Source organism: Manis javanica, chromosome 13, assembly GCF_040802235.1.
Source record: "Manis javanica isolate MJ-LG chromosome 13, MJ_LKY, whole genome shotgun sequence".
Taxonomy (NCBI): Eukaryota; Metazoa; Chordata; class Mammalia; order Pholidota; family Manidae; genus Manis; species Manis javanica.
The window spans coordinates 72117320-72132383 of record NC_133168.1 but is presented as its reverse complement, the minus strand read 5'-3'; the positions used below and the strand labels follow the sequence as shown (position 1 = coordinate 72132383).

Genomic DNA, 15064 nt, shown 5'->3' with positions numbered 1-15064 from the left:
CACAGGAAAGCTGCTGGTTTTCAGGGATCATCCTGTCCTGGAAGAACCTCCTCACCTTCAGAATTCATCTTGGAATTGGAGCAGCTCCAGGCGAGAATGCTACAGACTCCCGCTATTCTCACCCAAAGATCAACAGGCTTTCAAGAATAACCACTCCTCAATACAACCGAGTTCTAGAGCCATGAAATGATCATCTCTATTTTATCCAGTTTTATTGTTGCCTTTTAGAGAGGATTTCTGCCACACCAGTCCTATCTCTGAAACCCTGCTTTTCTCCTTCACAGGAATTAAGACCTGGTTTCGTGTTTCCCTATCTAGTTTGTCTCACAGAATCCTTGTCTCTGTGGGTATGGAGCAGAACATTTTAAAAAAAAATATTTATGTTGAAAATTACTGCTCTGAGGTTATCAATCTTAAGCCAAATAAAAGAAAATGCTCTTCTGTGAATCACTTCCTCAATGGAGGATGAATGAGGCTCTGTGGCTGTTAGAATCCACATTTATAAAAGAGAACTCCAAACATACTCTTTATCATCCACCTTGTAAGAAAGGCAGAAAACAGGTTCCTAATCTTGCTGACTCTGTAGATGCTCCTTGTACTAACCGGGAGGTGGGACAGAAAATAGGAATGCAGCAGGAAGATGCCTAACAGCCGGTGCTGGGAGCAGGCTCCCGCACAACGCCGGAGCAGCTGCACACTAACGTGATGTGTGCACAGACTATGCAGTTTCCACAGGACCTGAGCCTATAGGAAGGAAACTGGGCCTGGTCTCCCTCTTTCCCTATGACATGACAACCTAGAAAAAATGTGCTGAGACCTTGGAGACTGGGTTCCAGGCTCTGGCTCTGCTACTTTCTCCCATTTAACCTCTTTGGGGCTTAGTCTCCTTATTTGTAAAGTGGGTATAATAATAAAGTCCTCCTCACAAATATACTTGGATGTGATCAAATTTGATGATAGCCATGGATGGCCTTTACAAATGATTAACATGCTATAAATATAAGCCTTTAAATTAAGAATTTTTTAAGTGTATTTTTTATTGAAGTATAGTTGATGTACAGGTTTATATTGGTTTCAAGTCTAAAACACAGTGATTCAACAGCTAGAGACATCATTAAACCCTCACCCCAGCTAGTGCTGTTACCATCTGTCCACATAGGAAGATGTTATAGAACTGCTGGCTATATTCTCCGGGCTGCACTTCCATCCCCGTGACAGCTTATTTTATGATTGAGGTTTTTATGCCTCTTCAGTGCCCTATCTGAAAGTCCCAAGAAGGCTAAGAGATTGTCTCTCTGCTGATTCTGCCTTCCCCTTCTTCCCTACTCAGAACACAAGGAGGCCCAGCACACAACTGTATACTCCCTCCATCAACTCCTTTACTGTTACCCTCCTGGGCAACAGGGATGAAGGATGGGGCGGACACTCAGAGAAGGACACAGCTGTGCTTCAGCCCTTGGAGATGGCAGACCAGAGCAGACGCTGCCCAGCAAAGCCCACACTGATATCTCTTTGATTTGTGGGAAGAGGGAGTCTTTTGGCTGAGTGAGGCTGGGAAGGAAGCCCATGGGGCAGTGGGGACCCTGGGAAAGAGCTCTCTCTGTCAGGTGAGTTCTCATACCTAAATCATATGTACACACTGAGTCATCAGAGTCCCTCTGCCACTTCTGTCAGATTATCATGGCCCTGCAGCAGAGCTACACACTCACAGATGCAAACTGTTAATATGAGTAAGAAGAAGCTCTCTTTTTAATGAAAAACAAAGGACTGAAAAGTTTGCTGTGTGAGGGACTGGGAGTTGTTTTAGTATCTTTAAAATGGATTGCTGTAAACTTTTTATCCTAGGATTTCAATTTATAAGGAAAACTGAAGCCATTCATCTCAATACATATTATGAATATATATCTTTGTTAGGCCTTAATAAAGGAAATTCTGGATCCTTGGCTGGATAAATGAGCCAGCAGTCTAAGATGTAACCTTTCCAGGGTTATGTCATGGAAACTAGAATTAAGCTATGAAGATACAAAGACACTGAGAGCCACCGCCCACACTGTAGATCACGGGTGAAGGCTCCCTCCCAGAGCAAACGTGGGTCCTTCAAAGCAACATTGGGGAACCGCTCTTGAGGGTGCAGTCAGCCCTGCTCCAGCGCACCAGTGCCCTGGCCTTACCTCTGACCACTCTACATCCCACCTCCTACTCCGGTCAGCCAGCCGGGGGTGAATGAAGGCTCCGGGGGCGTCTCCCTGGTTGCTCGCCCCTCCTGCACAGGCACCTGGGCTTCCCCCCCTACCCTGCGGCTGAGCACAGGTGGGAGGTGGCCAGAGGCTGAGGGCACACCTCCAGGGTTACCTATTTGCCTTTCCAGGTCGGCAGCTTCATCAGGCGTGGCTCGCGGAAGGACTCCGGGGTCACTGAAGCTGGTGCGAAGCAGGGTCCCCATCACAAAGAAGAAGAGAATGCCACCAACCACGGGGATGGCAGGGGTGATTTTCACTGCTAGATACGGGCAGCTGCCAACAGTTTGGGAAGGCAGAGGGGAGGGAAAAAGAAAGGAAATACAATGTCAGTAATCAACAGCAAGTGATCTATGTCTTCCAAGAAGCCAAAGGCTTCTCTAGAAGAACAAAATTGATTCCCATTAAAAATTCATCGATGTCAAGCAAATGGAGAGGTCTGCAGTTCCGTGGTGTGGACAGCTGAACCCAGCCACAGTACGCCAGGGCCTCTGCTCCCACCATGCTACTCAGGAAAGACTGGCAGATAAATGAAAATAATCCTGCTTGCATGATTAACGTAAGATGTACAGAGCTGGAACCCTTTGCACTGTAAACACAGCTCACGAGTCTATGTGAGCCTCCCACCCACCCTGAAATTGCATAATACAAGAAGACACCAGCTTAGAACTGCCTTCACTAGACCCAGCCTTTTCTCCCTGGGTTGAACAATTTAGGGTACACAACGCAGAGATCCTCAAGAGGCAAGAACCCATTTTTCAATATTTTGGAGCAAGTCTATCCGAAAATGGTTAATGAACTATGGAAATTAACTTGCAGGACAGTTTCTGAGCTAATTAACCCCTTCCTGTCCTCCAGGCCTATGAGCTGACACGCAGCAGGGCCTGTGATGAGTCAGGGAGCAGCACCCTTGGGACAGACTGAAGTCTATGCCAGCTGTGCTCGGATCCAGGGCAGCTGGAAGAACCACACACTGGCCCAGCCACTGTCCCTGGACTCCACATAGGTGGAGAGAGGCAGACAAGAACTAGCTCGAAGCCTGGAGCTCACTGAAGGATGGGGTCTGCAGGGACGATGGTCAGCCTGTCATCACCACATTCAGTCACATCAGGGGCATAAAGTAGAACACCACGGAATTATGGAATTACGGCACCTGGAGGGGAAGCACCACCTAACTCCGTCAGGTGATACTCTTCCAGACACTCAAGAAGAGACAAGGAAGGGGAGCTGGAGAAGAGGGACTGCAAAGCTTTGCTCAAGATGAGGAGATGGCTAGGGGCCCAGCCCTGAGAGTGCTGGGGATTTGCTCTCCATTTCTGTGTGGTGCTTGCAGGGGAGGTGGTGAGATCCCAGGTGGGATGGCAAGGGCATGCTGGCAGGAGTCCAGGCCCTGAAGACCACATGCCAGGATTCCCTTTGCTGAGACCAGCAACAGGCATGTTCCAGGAAATAGCACAGTGACCTGGACGGGTCTGTGTGGAGGAGCTGCTGTGACCCGAAGACCAAAGGCTTCCCTGAATTCCCTTCTCTGGAGAAACCCAGAGGCTTTCTGACAACTTAAGAAGGTGGAGGAGTGACCCCAAACATGACTATGGGGGACTTCCTGCCAGGCAGCTGTACTGTGGTCTCCAGAGAATCACCTGATCAAGAGAGACAAAAATATCTATTTCTAATATCTCTTTCAGCTCTCCCCCACCAGCTCCCCTACAGAAACAGAACAAAACAAACAACAAAAAAACAGTATCAGGTCACACTCTGCCGGATTGCCAGTTGTGACTTCTCTTCACAGGGTTTCCGGGGGACCTTGAAAACCCTGCTAACGGTCATTCCCGCATCAGCATCATCCCACCTGGACTCCCGGACACTAGGAGCCTTTCTGAGTATCCTCAGAGATTCTCGGGGGGAGGTGCATTTGGCAAAGAGAGCAAGGAGATGCAAAGAACTTGCTGTGGAAAAAAGGAATACAAGAGTGTCTAACCTAAAGAAATTCCCTTTGTGAAAGTACTCACTTAGTTTATGGAAGAAACTTTCTTAATACATCTGATTTTGTTCTGGATAAAAAAGAATCATGGCTTTCCTCAAGGGTTTTAGGGCAAATACTAACATAACTAAAACCCTTTAGTGGGTTCCCAGTGTTTCTAAAATATTTGATTTTATGATTTTAAGTACTGAAAAGCTTTAAGTTAAGAAACATTTAAGAAACTGGGGACACCATAACCTGGCAAATAGCACTTAATGTTGCTCCTGGATTTGTAAAGGAAATGTTTTCCTGCAATACAGATCTACTTGTCCTAACAATTAGGAGATTTTACAACCTGGTGTCGGTTAAGATGCGTCCCTCTCATGTGGGCCTGGGCCCTAGAGTCTAGCACAGAACTTGCATTTCAACTTGAGACATGCAGAGAATAAAAACAGGAAATGACCACCTTCCCTTTAGAGAGTCAATGTAAAGTAACAATCAAAATTGTGTTTGATACTGCATCCAATTCAGAACCCAAAATGTTCCTACAGGGCTGTATTCCAGGGCTATGATACAGTACAGCGCAGTGAGCTGCAGAAATAGGCACCTTTTCAGGGTGTGTCCGTTACGTTGAATGGGACACATCTGGACTGACAGGGAGCATCTGTGAAGAGCTGGTGATAAAGAACATTTGCAGAAAGTGTACTGATTATATTGCTGACTGCTATCAACCCAGAGTTAATATCAAGAAATCCAAACTCTCAATCATTAAAAAGTATTTGTGTCATAAAATATGACTATCTTTGTTATTCTTACTGCCATCTAAAAAGAAACCTTATATTGTATTAAGCTTGAAAATATGCCAGTGGACCACAATCAGAAACACAGTCCATACTGAAAGCATCAAATTGACCCTGGTACTAAGAGAATTCAATTTGTATATATGTCAGCCCTAAAATTTTTTTCTTAGTCTAAAATAATGTACTCTAGGTGATTTTTTTTTAAGCAAAATGGTTAGGAAATGGTCAACTGTATCAAAGAGAATTTTCTGGAATTTAGATTCAACAAAAGAATGCTTATTTGAATAATGGCAGAGAAGACAACAGGCCAACGTTTTTCCTCTTTCTTATTAATGAGTTGGAATAAGAAACGGTACAGTTGTTAAGCAGCAGCACGCAGGGGCCTGCTGGATGATATGACAGACCAGTCACTAGGATGCAGTCTTAGCTCTAAACACCTAAGATTTATTTAGCTCCGCTGGCTTCTCCAAGGAGAATACTTCAGGGCTGTTGGAACCCTCCAGGGAAGGAGACTCTGTAGATCTTAGGTTACAGTGTATTTGTTTTTCCTTTTGGGTCTTGGATGTAACTTGGATGACCTCAACGTTTGCCTGCTCAAGTCCCAAAGGTTTCCTCCTTAGAGCAAGATGTAATCAGTCAGTGAGCCATCTCCTCAACAGGTTCTTGTCTCAACAGCACTGCCTGTGGGGCCGTGGTCCTCAAGGGCTCCCCACTGCTCCTGGCTGACTGCTCCCAAGGCCTCTCGTCGCCTCCACCCACCTCTCCCCACCTCCCACCCATGCTAATATCTGACATTCAAAATTTGAGATCGGTGTCATTAAGTTCTCTCTTCCCGGCACCCTCTCATTGCAGAGACAACACACTGCGGTCTAAGTTATGTGCACTGAGTGTCAGTTAAGTCATTCAGACCCGCCCAGGAAAGGAGGAGGAGGAAGAGGCTGGCTGACAAGAGAGTGCCCCCTCCCTGCCTCGGCTTTTCCAACTGTGTTCTTGGCTGTCAAACATGCAGGAATCAGGTGTGAATCGGAAATATAACTTCTCCCGAATCCCTTTTAAATCTGTTCTTGCCCCCAGGTGAAAGCTCAGGCGCACCCCCGGACTTTTCTGGACAGGAGAGGAGGGTGAGAGGAAGCCGTTCGGTCACTGTAGCGGCAAACAGCCTCCCTTAAGTAATTAGTAGTGAAACTTCTAACTTCATTTTGATGTAAACCTCCTCCTCTTTCCCAGCTGGCCAAGTGCAGGTTCTGGAGACGAAAGGACGCGGGTGGGAAGCGGCTGGAAAGTGCTGCCTTGAACAGCTTTGCTACAAGGTGGCTTGGTGCTCTCTGGGTCTACCAGATGTTCAAGTCCGTTTCTCAGAACCACTGGGAACCTGAGCACTCTGCCTGTGGGCAGGTCTTGTTCTCTCTTTCCCTTGTCTTAAAGTGGCCAATGCCCCTACCCTGGCGCCCATCCTTCCATCTCGTTTTGCCCCCCTTCCCATCCTCAAGAACCTCACAGAGACTGCACTAGGGTCCTGGCTCTGCTTGACTCCGGGGGACAGCTGCAAGAGCTGTCTCAGCCTGTGCCCACCACCGGCCCCCTTTTACCCGCCCTGACCCTGCTGCCAGCTCTATTGCACACGTCTCTGCTCAGAGCCTCAGCGATTCCCCTTTTTCTGCTAAATCAGGTCTAAGCTCCTTCATGGGCACCCACACCCCACCGTGCCTGGACCCCAGCCTCTCCTCAACCTCCACCCCACTGTCCATCTCACATGTGCAAGCATGGCCGCCCTGACCTCTCAGCCTCCCCAGTATCCACCCTTGTGTCTGAATTGCCCCCAGGCCCCTGTCAAGGCCTCCCCAATTCTCAAGTTTCTACAAAGACTTGTGAAGCTTTTCTTGGCTCATGCCCATACAGCAGCCACAGCTTCTGTCTCTGGGCCTCAGTGATGTCTGCTCGGCATATGCAGACATGCCTTATGTACTTATTGAATTGAAAGTCCCAGAGAGGGGGACCGGGCTCTGTTCATCTCGTGTCCTTCACAGCACCTGGCACATGCCTCACACTTAATAGGTGTTTAATAAATGCTTATTGAATGACTAAATGGGACTCAGTCACTTAATTTTAAAGTAACACAGAAAATAGCAGGAAAGCCAAATTAGCCATATGCTCAGCATCAACCACAACCACGTTACCTTGTGTCTAGAACCCGCTTCTCTTATCTGCTAAGCTGGCTAGGTCCTGTAACTCTCTTCTAACAGGTGCTAAGGCCCTGTCCTGCCCTGAAGGCTTCCCTGGCTGAGGGAGGGAGGGAATTCTCCTTAGTCACTGAGTTGAGTGCAATACACATGCATTCTCTAAGTATTAACTAGAACCTCTAACCCCTCCATGCTCTAGAGCTCTAGCAGATGAAGTACTTTATGTTGGTACAACATTGTACAGTACAAGGTGCTCTGTGACAGTCCCTATATCCTGCTAGCCTCTGAGTGACAAAGAACAACATAGAGTTACTCTTTGTAATCTTGGACAATGCTCTTTATAAAGAGCAGCAGAATTCATGCCCCAAGCCAACAGTGAGATCAGTGCTACCCAGGCACCTTCCAAATGCTCCTCAGAAGAAGCGGAGAGCACCTGCAGTCCCGGTAAAGACAAAGCAATAAGCAGACCCTGCTCATGACAGTGACGCCAGACCTCCAGAAGAAGGCAAGACTAATGGGCAATCCCAGCCAGTGCACACTAACCAGCAGGGCTTAATGGCTGGAATGCAGCAAGCAGCGAAAAAAATTCTGAGCCTGAGCTCAGACAACTTGAAAATGGTGCCTTTCCATTTCTGAGCAGTTGAGGATGGGATCTGAGCACCATCTGTGATGAGGAAGACTCCTACCCCCAAGGGCCTGGATTTGGTACAAAATGATGATGCAGCTGCCAAAGACATAAACACCAAATGGAGTCTTCTTTCTGTGTGAAGAATCGTGACCTACATATAACCCAGAGCCAAGTGGAAAACAGGCTACACGCATCTCAATCTTCATAAAGCTCAATACGAAAGTGACAGGAGGAAAAAAATAAGACTCTGAAAGCGCGTATTTTCATAACACAAAAGAAATGAGCTAATTTTGCACCAGACAAAACAAATGCTAACATGATGGAAAGCCTTTGCAGTGCTCCTTCTATCACAGACATCAGTGTGAGCTGTTTGACTCTGGTTTAAATACTGTTTTATTAAATACCTACTATCAACTGTTAACTCACTGTACATTACAGGTACAGAAAGTACTTCCGGGTAATAATTAGAAAATGTAGCATTACCAAAAGATCAGAAGGAATTTTTTTCAGTTCTAATATCAATCTTCTCAAATCATTAAGAAAAGTAATTATTTGTATTTTGATATCTGTACATGAAGGGCAGAGCTACTTTCTGGGTGCTACATTATCTGAAACTACACAGGTTAGTGTGTTTTGTCATTAATTATGACAAAATTATTTTACCATCAAACAGATCAATATTATCATTATTTCTGCATTCATATTTAGAGACTGGCTCGTAGGTTAGAATTTAACAGAAAACTGACTCCTTGGATGAAAATCTGGGACTAAATTAATTTGTTAAGCATTCCAGATAGGATGTCTGGATTTCATTATTGCGTAGCTAGGTCTCTGTTTTTCCACAGGACATTCTTCAGGGGAAGACTAGCTTTACTGAAAACCAAAACAAAAACAAAACAATATTAACAATATGTAGCAGAGACATTAAAACCAGAGAATCTTTCCCCACAGCAAAACAGTTTGAGTCATCTTTTAATTTTTTGCCTGCAAATGGATACACATACCCAAAAAATCCTGTTAATTGTAGCTCATGACCTCTAACTACAACACGGCCTACATTTGATATTTTTGCTCTGTCTTGTACATATGAAAGCCTAAACATGAGAATAGCTGTTCTTTTTACCTGGAAATGTGGTACACAATTAAAGTTTATATTGGAGGGAGAGGTGGACTTGCTTCACCGATGCTGCACCCTAATGAAGGGGGTCCTATGTTTAAAAAATCATACAGTTAACCTATTATTTTAATCTAGAGTCTTGATTTCAATGATAAATAGTTTAGGCATGTGATCATGAAATAATCTGAGTCAATGACTCATATGTCTGAAATAATAACAGAGTAGTATTGTGAGGAATGGAGGTTTTAAAGGTTGTAAATAAAAATGATCTTTTTCCTTTTCATATGAGTTACTGTAAATTAAATGTATTTTTCATCTATAGGCAGGGACACAAACACCATTAATATCGTGATTTGTTCCTTAATTACATACTCTGAAATAAATGCACCATTCTAGGGCAAAGATAAGCACATTACTTGGAGACAAACAGAGAAAAAAGTGAATTCAGAAATAACATGCATTCACAATTCTAAAATGAGAAAAAACAAACAGGTGATTTCATAAAACTCTAAGGATGCAATTCTCAAAGAACACCCAGCGGAAGCACCCTGGGCTTGAATAGCTCCCTTCTTGCTAATTGCACATAATGACGAACCTAGCAATAAGGTACAGAAGGAGGGAATTTAAATTAGTGGACCAGGGGCCAAAGGGGGAACATAACAAGGGAAAACTGGAAGGAAAAGCTGAAATCCATAGAGGAAGAATGATGAGAGCAGAACTCCACATATAAATTTGTAGCCTGTAAAGATGTCTCACAGTGTCATCAAAAACTGAGCCAGCTCATTTTACACTAGTCTTCATCTATTTTCTTATCTGAGAACTGGAGCTTTTAGGCTTGTCAAGGGAAGGAGGTGAAGCTTGGCTGACCAAGAAGAGGACGGTCACCGAGCAAGCTAGCCCTCCCTGCAGGCCTCCCCAGGTGGCTGGATATACAGCAGGGCTGTCTCCACAGCACAGTGTTGACTGAATCCTGTTAGAGCTCCCGTATGACAAAATCTGTCATTATTCTTAACTTGGGGTCTCCCAGACCACCCAGATAGGTCCACTTACAGACACAGAACCTGGGGATAGCATCTTAAAACCCAGGCTTTAAATCACACTGTGCAAACAGCCCAACTTACCCATCTACCCTGAGAATGAACAATGGCATATTAGGGAAAATTGTGGTGTTTCAAAGTTTTTGCCATGTTATTTCAAGTTTGATTTAAAATTCCAGGAAGCTATAGGTTCCTGGCTAGTATGTGTGAATCACAAGACAGAAAGCCAGTGTTTCTCTGCTCTAAAACTGGCTCTTTAATGACCTAATGTAACTACTTAGGCATGGCGACCATACATCCCAGGTTTTCCATTGGAGTCCTGACTCAGGCGATGGTGCGTGTCATCTTCGGATGGAGTATGGCGCTGAGCCAATCGGCCACAGTGACTCCATCGTTTTGCTTTCAGTGCATCTTGGACCATAAGAAGTTGGTAGGCAAGAGAGGTCCCTGTGGAGAGTTTCCACCGGAGGGTGGGGGGGCCTTTGGACAGAGAAGCCAGAGGAGAGACTGGGATTTGCTCTGGCCCTAAACAGAATTCTAAGGTGGTATTCCTTCTGACCCAGTTTTATTCTTGAAAGGGTGTCCACGCTCACTGTCATTTTTGCAACTCTCTACAGGGAAATCTCCACAGAACTTCAGCTCGATTCATAATTCTGTATCTCATCAACCCTCAGGTACCAAAATTTTAAGATGTATCATTAAGGAAAAAATGTGCCAAAGAAGACAATATTCTTGAATTACTCAGAAACTTTACACTTACAGAAAGAGCTATTTTTGACTTACTCAGACACCAATTTTAAAACCATATCACTATTGTGTATATATTTTTTAACTGTGAATGCAATAAATTGGGCAAAGGATACCTAAAACGTCTTCACACTTTTCTGAATTGCATTTTGACTCAGCATGGCCTGAGGTTCTCTGCCCAGTGCCATCCTGAAACCCTCAAAAACATTCACTTCTGGACTCCTGCCCTCCACGATCCATCCCATCAGCAAGAGTGGTGCTGTGAAAGCTTGTCACATCACGTCATTCCTCTGCTCAAAACCGAAGACCTCATCCTCTTGAGGCCACCACGTGATTGGGCTCTGGGACCTTCAGCCTCACCTTCTACTCCACTCCATGCCCTCCTCACGCCCCTTGGCAGCTCTTGGAAGCTGCTAGTCATGCCTCCTCTCAGGACTTCTGCTATGCCCTCTGCCCAATACACAGACTCACCGAGGCCACAAAGTTCCTCCACATCCTCCACGTCAAGGTTGGACAAAAAAATGCTTGGCATCACTTTCTCTGCAGAACCTTCTCTGAGCACAGCAGTTCCACACTCCAGGCCCCCTTCCAGGCTTTCTTTTGCCTCGTGTCACTTGCCCCCGCTTGGCATATTGGACATACTCACTTCTTTACTATTTGGTTCTCCCACCAGAAGAAATACTCAAAGCACTGAGGGATTTTGTCTGCTTGGTTCACAGATGTAACCCGCAGTGCCTACAATTCAGTCCAGCACATACTGGTAAATGAACTGAGTAGATATCCATAAAGAAGGATACAAAGTAGACTCAAGATGATCCTGCTTTTGTTTCAAATGTACAGTTATATTCATAACTGGAAGAATATGTCCTCAAATATTACCTCATTATCCATGGTGAAAGGTCTGATTTTCATATGTGCTTTTTGGTAGTTTCCACATTTCCTCAATTAAACAGTTCGTTTTGGCAGTGCAAAATACATGATTAAAAAAAGTACATAAATACTCATTGAAAAAAGGAGAGGGAAACTGTCAAAATATTAAAATCTCTTTCTGCTTTTTAAAAATCAACTATCAATACAAAAGATGCTCAACAATAATGCCTATTCAGGTTAAATCAAAACCTCAAGGGGCTGAGGCCCTTCATTGCTGTAGGTTGCCTTATACCGACCACTATAACTAGATGCCATGTTTCAAGGTATAGAGTAATACATATCTAAGAAGACATAACTCATGTATTCTATCTCCACTCCAGTCTGTACAGTTTTTTACAGGAAGGTAACTGGAGGCAGTCCTTCTGCCCTCCTTGTGGGTTGCCATCTTAAACTGGACATTTATATATCAAAGTCAGAGACAGCTACGCCCTGGGGTCACTATGGCGCAGTGGAAAACAAACAAACAAACCCCAAGGAGTCAGTAGGAAGGAGACCTGAGGTGCAGGGCCACATGTGCCCAGACACAGGCCTCTCACTTACCAGCTGGAGACCCAGGGTCTCAGATTCATTGCAGGGTCCCTTTCCCTTGCTTTGGGCTGGGGTGGGTCCAGGTAAGGCAGGTTGGGGAAGGAGACCTTCAGGAATGAGAAGGGATAAAATGCTACACAAACAAGCCCCCTCCAAATAATGGCAGTGTTCGTGGAGTTGGCCCCAAGTGCTGGACATCTCAGTTATAAATGTCCCTGGAGAATGGGTGAGTCTACAGACACATTTTTAAAGAAGTACAAATGAGTTTGATCATTACATGTTCAAGAAGACCCTGGGGTGATGAAAACACCCTGCCTGGTTGTAGGCTGCACAGTGAACATCGGTTAGTCTTCTCCTCCCGTCCTAAGGCACTCAGGACTTCAGGTTCTCTTCTGGACTGTGGTCCAGGGACACCCTAGGGGTGGTGCTGATGGTCCTATCAGCATGGACTTGCTGTTTCTGTGCCTATTTCCTCCTCCCTCCTGTTAGCTGTTATTCCCAAGACCCAGTGTTGGGCAGCTCTGCCCCTTGGGCCCTAGCCGGGCCCCCAGGTTTGCTAAGGCGGACACACGGCTGTATACATGGCTAAAGCCACTGCCACTGAGCGAGCATGCCTCCACCAGTGACCATCACACTGGGCCAAGTCCTTTCCTACCAAGGCCCAGAAGTTACTGCTCTGGAAAAGTGATCCTGGGTATTACAAAGAAGCACTAACTTGAAGCCTTTTTGCCTTTGTGTGAGTTAGGAAAGTTCTGCAGAGATAGAGAGCAAGTACTCTGACACTGGGGCCGGCCAACAGCACGGAGCACCATTTGTTCCTTCATGCAGTCGCTCCACACATATTCACTGAGCACATACTCATGCCCACACTCCAGTGCAAATGCAAGGGAAACCAGAGCGAGACAAGATGCTTGCATTCAAGTGGCTTGTATTCTAGTAGAAGAGACACACTCCAAATTAGTTACCTACAAACAAAATAGCAAGTTTGGTGACAGAAATACAGAGGGTACTGAGGAAGTACTGCAGGGCACCAAGTCAGTGAGCCGGGATGGAATCAGAGACTTTCTGGATGGATGGTGGGTGGACAGACATCTAAGCAGGAGTTAGGCCAGCAAAGAGGAAGGATGTGGCAAGGACACGATGGTACGGACCCCTAGGCGGTATTTACTGTGTCCAGGCCTCCCGGGACTGACTGACAAGCGATAAGGTGGAGACTTATTGGACCCACCAGGACTGGACTCTGTGGCAAAGGTGAGCCCAGCGGGCAGGGGTCTTTGCAGGCTGTTTAGTTGCTGCTGTATCCCCAGCGCCCAGACACTTCCTGCTGCAGAGTAGGCACTCTGCAGATGCTTGCTGAATTGAATTGAATAGTCATCAGAGCAGACGTGAGAGCTCTGGTCTACCTTGTGGGTGGTGAACTGCAAGGCAATTTGCGGCAAAGATAGTCATGCAGTTGAAACAAGTAAAGAAACCATGTATGGAGATGAGTAGACATTTCAGTGGACTCCCCATTTCCACCGACAGCAGCCTCCTACTCTGCTGAAGCTCTCCTCACCCAAGTGTCTTGGTTAATTTCCCCCTATTCATGGGGGACAAACAGCCACCTTCTTCCTTTTGAAAGGAAGAAGAAGTACCAAGTAAATTTTCTTTTATAGTGTTTCCCTGAGATTGCATTCCCTAGGAATTGAAAATTTGATTTTTAACACACCCATCATCATAAGCCTCTTAGAAGTAGGTAATAGAGGATAAATACAGGTTAGAAATAACCAGTCGTTTAGACAGAGGTGCATGTGAGTGTAGATGGCTAAGTTATTTCACTCATAAACTCACAAAATGATGGCATTTTCAATAGTAGAGACACATACTTTGAAAAATAGTATGTGATACTTATATAAAATGGAAATATGGTGCTTTTGACTCAAGAAGAAAAAGGCCGTATGTGAATTTAATTAAAAAATGTTCCATTTCCCAAAAGGAGAGAAATAAGAGCAAAGTAAGGTGAGCAGATTAATAAGTCCACAAACCCTCTGGCACCAAGTTGGGGGCCACTGGGTAAGGACACCTTCAGAGATGTGCATGTGGCTACTGGGTTGCTGTTGGGGGGCACTGATATATTTTCCTGGTCTAAAGGGGCAGCATTTAGTATTCATTAACAGATTACCTTATTCCTTTTTCCCCACCACAACACAGCCCATGGTATGGACTATTTTACTCTTTTCTAAATTGCCCTTGTGCTAAAAAATTGTAAAGGCATTTCTCTTCCCAAGTGGTGGGAGGGACTCCTATCGTGTAATTATCCAGCCTATTAGAGGGCAAGGTCAGAACAGACTGATACAAAGGGAAGGTCCACCCTTGCTGGACACACAGGTGTGGTTGCACAGTTTTTAAAGTCAACAGGCAGCTAGACAGGGATAGTGCAGAAGATGAAAATTTACATTTTTTTGATCAGGGTACCTACATGTAAAAAGGTTTCACATATCATATTTCATACACTCTCTACAAAAGTCTATGACTTTGGTCTTATTGAGACCATTCTTCAGATGAGGAAACTAAGCCCAAAGAGGTACACTAGTAAATTTACAGCTAGTAAGTTCAAGAATCAATTCAAGTCAGAGTGGCTGTCCTCAAAGCCCACGTGCCCAGGGCGCACCCTTCCAATTCCACCAGCTGAGGTCTGCAGATGTGAATTGCACCCTCTGTACTTCCTTGGTAGAATACAGACACAGTGGAAACTGTCTTCACCTTTTATAAGGATCTCAATTACCCTTATTATATGTAATTAAGAACCCCCCAAAAACCTGAACTTGATTTAGCTTAAAGCTGCCTCGCCATGTTTGTGGAGAAGTCAGGCTCAGGGGTCATGGCTGACAGCACCTCTCAATGATGGATCTCCAGCAGAT

General features: G+C 45.2%; 1 protein-coding gene across 4 annotated transcripts in view; it reads right to left on the bottom strand.

The window, feature by feature from the left end:
• Positions 1–15064, bottom strand: part of ZDHHC14 (zDHHC palmitoyltransferase 14) — a 255031-nt gene that overhangs the window by 112786 nt on the left and 127181 nt on the right. For 3 of the 4 annotated variants that reach the window (XM_017657073.3, XM_017657074.3, XM_037023546.2), the window contains exon 2: positions 2353–2513. In XM_017657073.3, coding sequence (XP_017512562.1) covers positions 2353–2513 — 161 coding nt within the window. Of the gene's footprint in view, positions 1–2352; positions 2514–4804; positions 5009–15064 lie in introns of those variants that run through there. The other variant, XM_073219817.1, reaches the window with a different exon arrangement.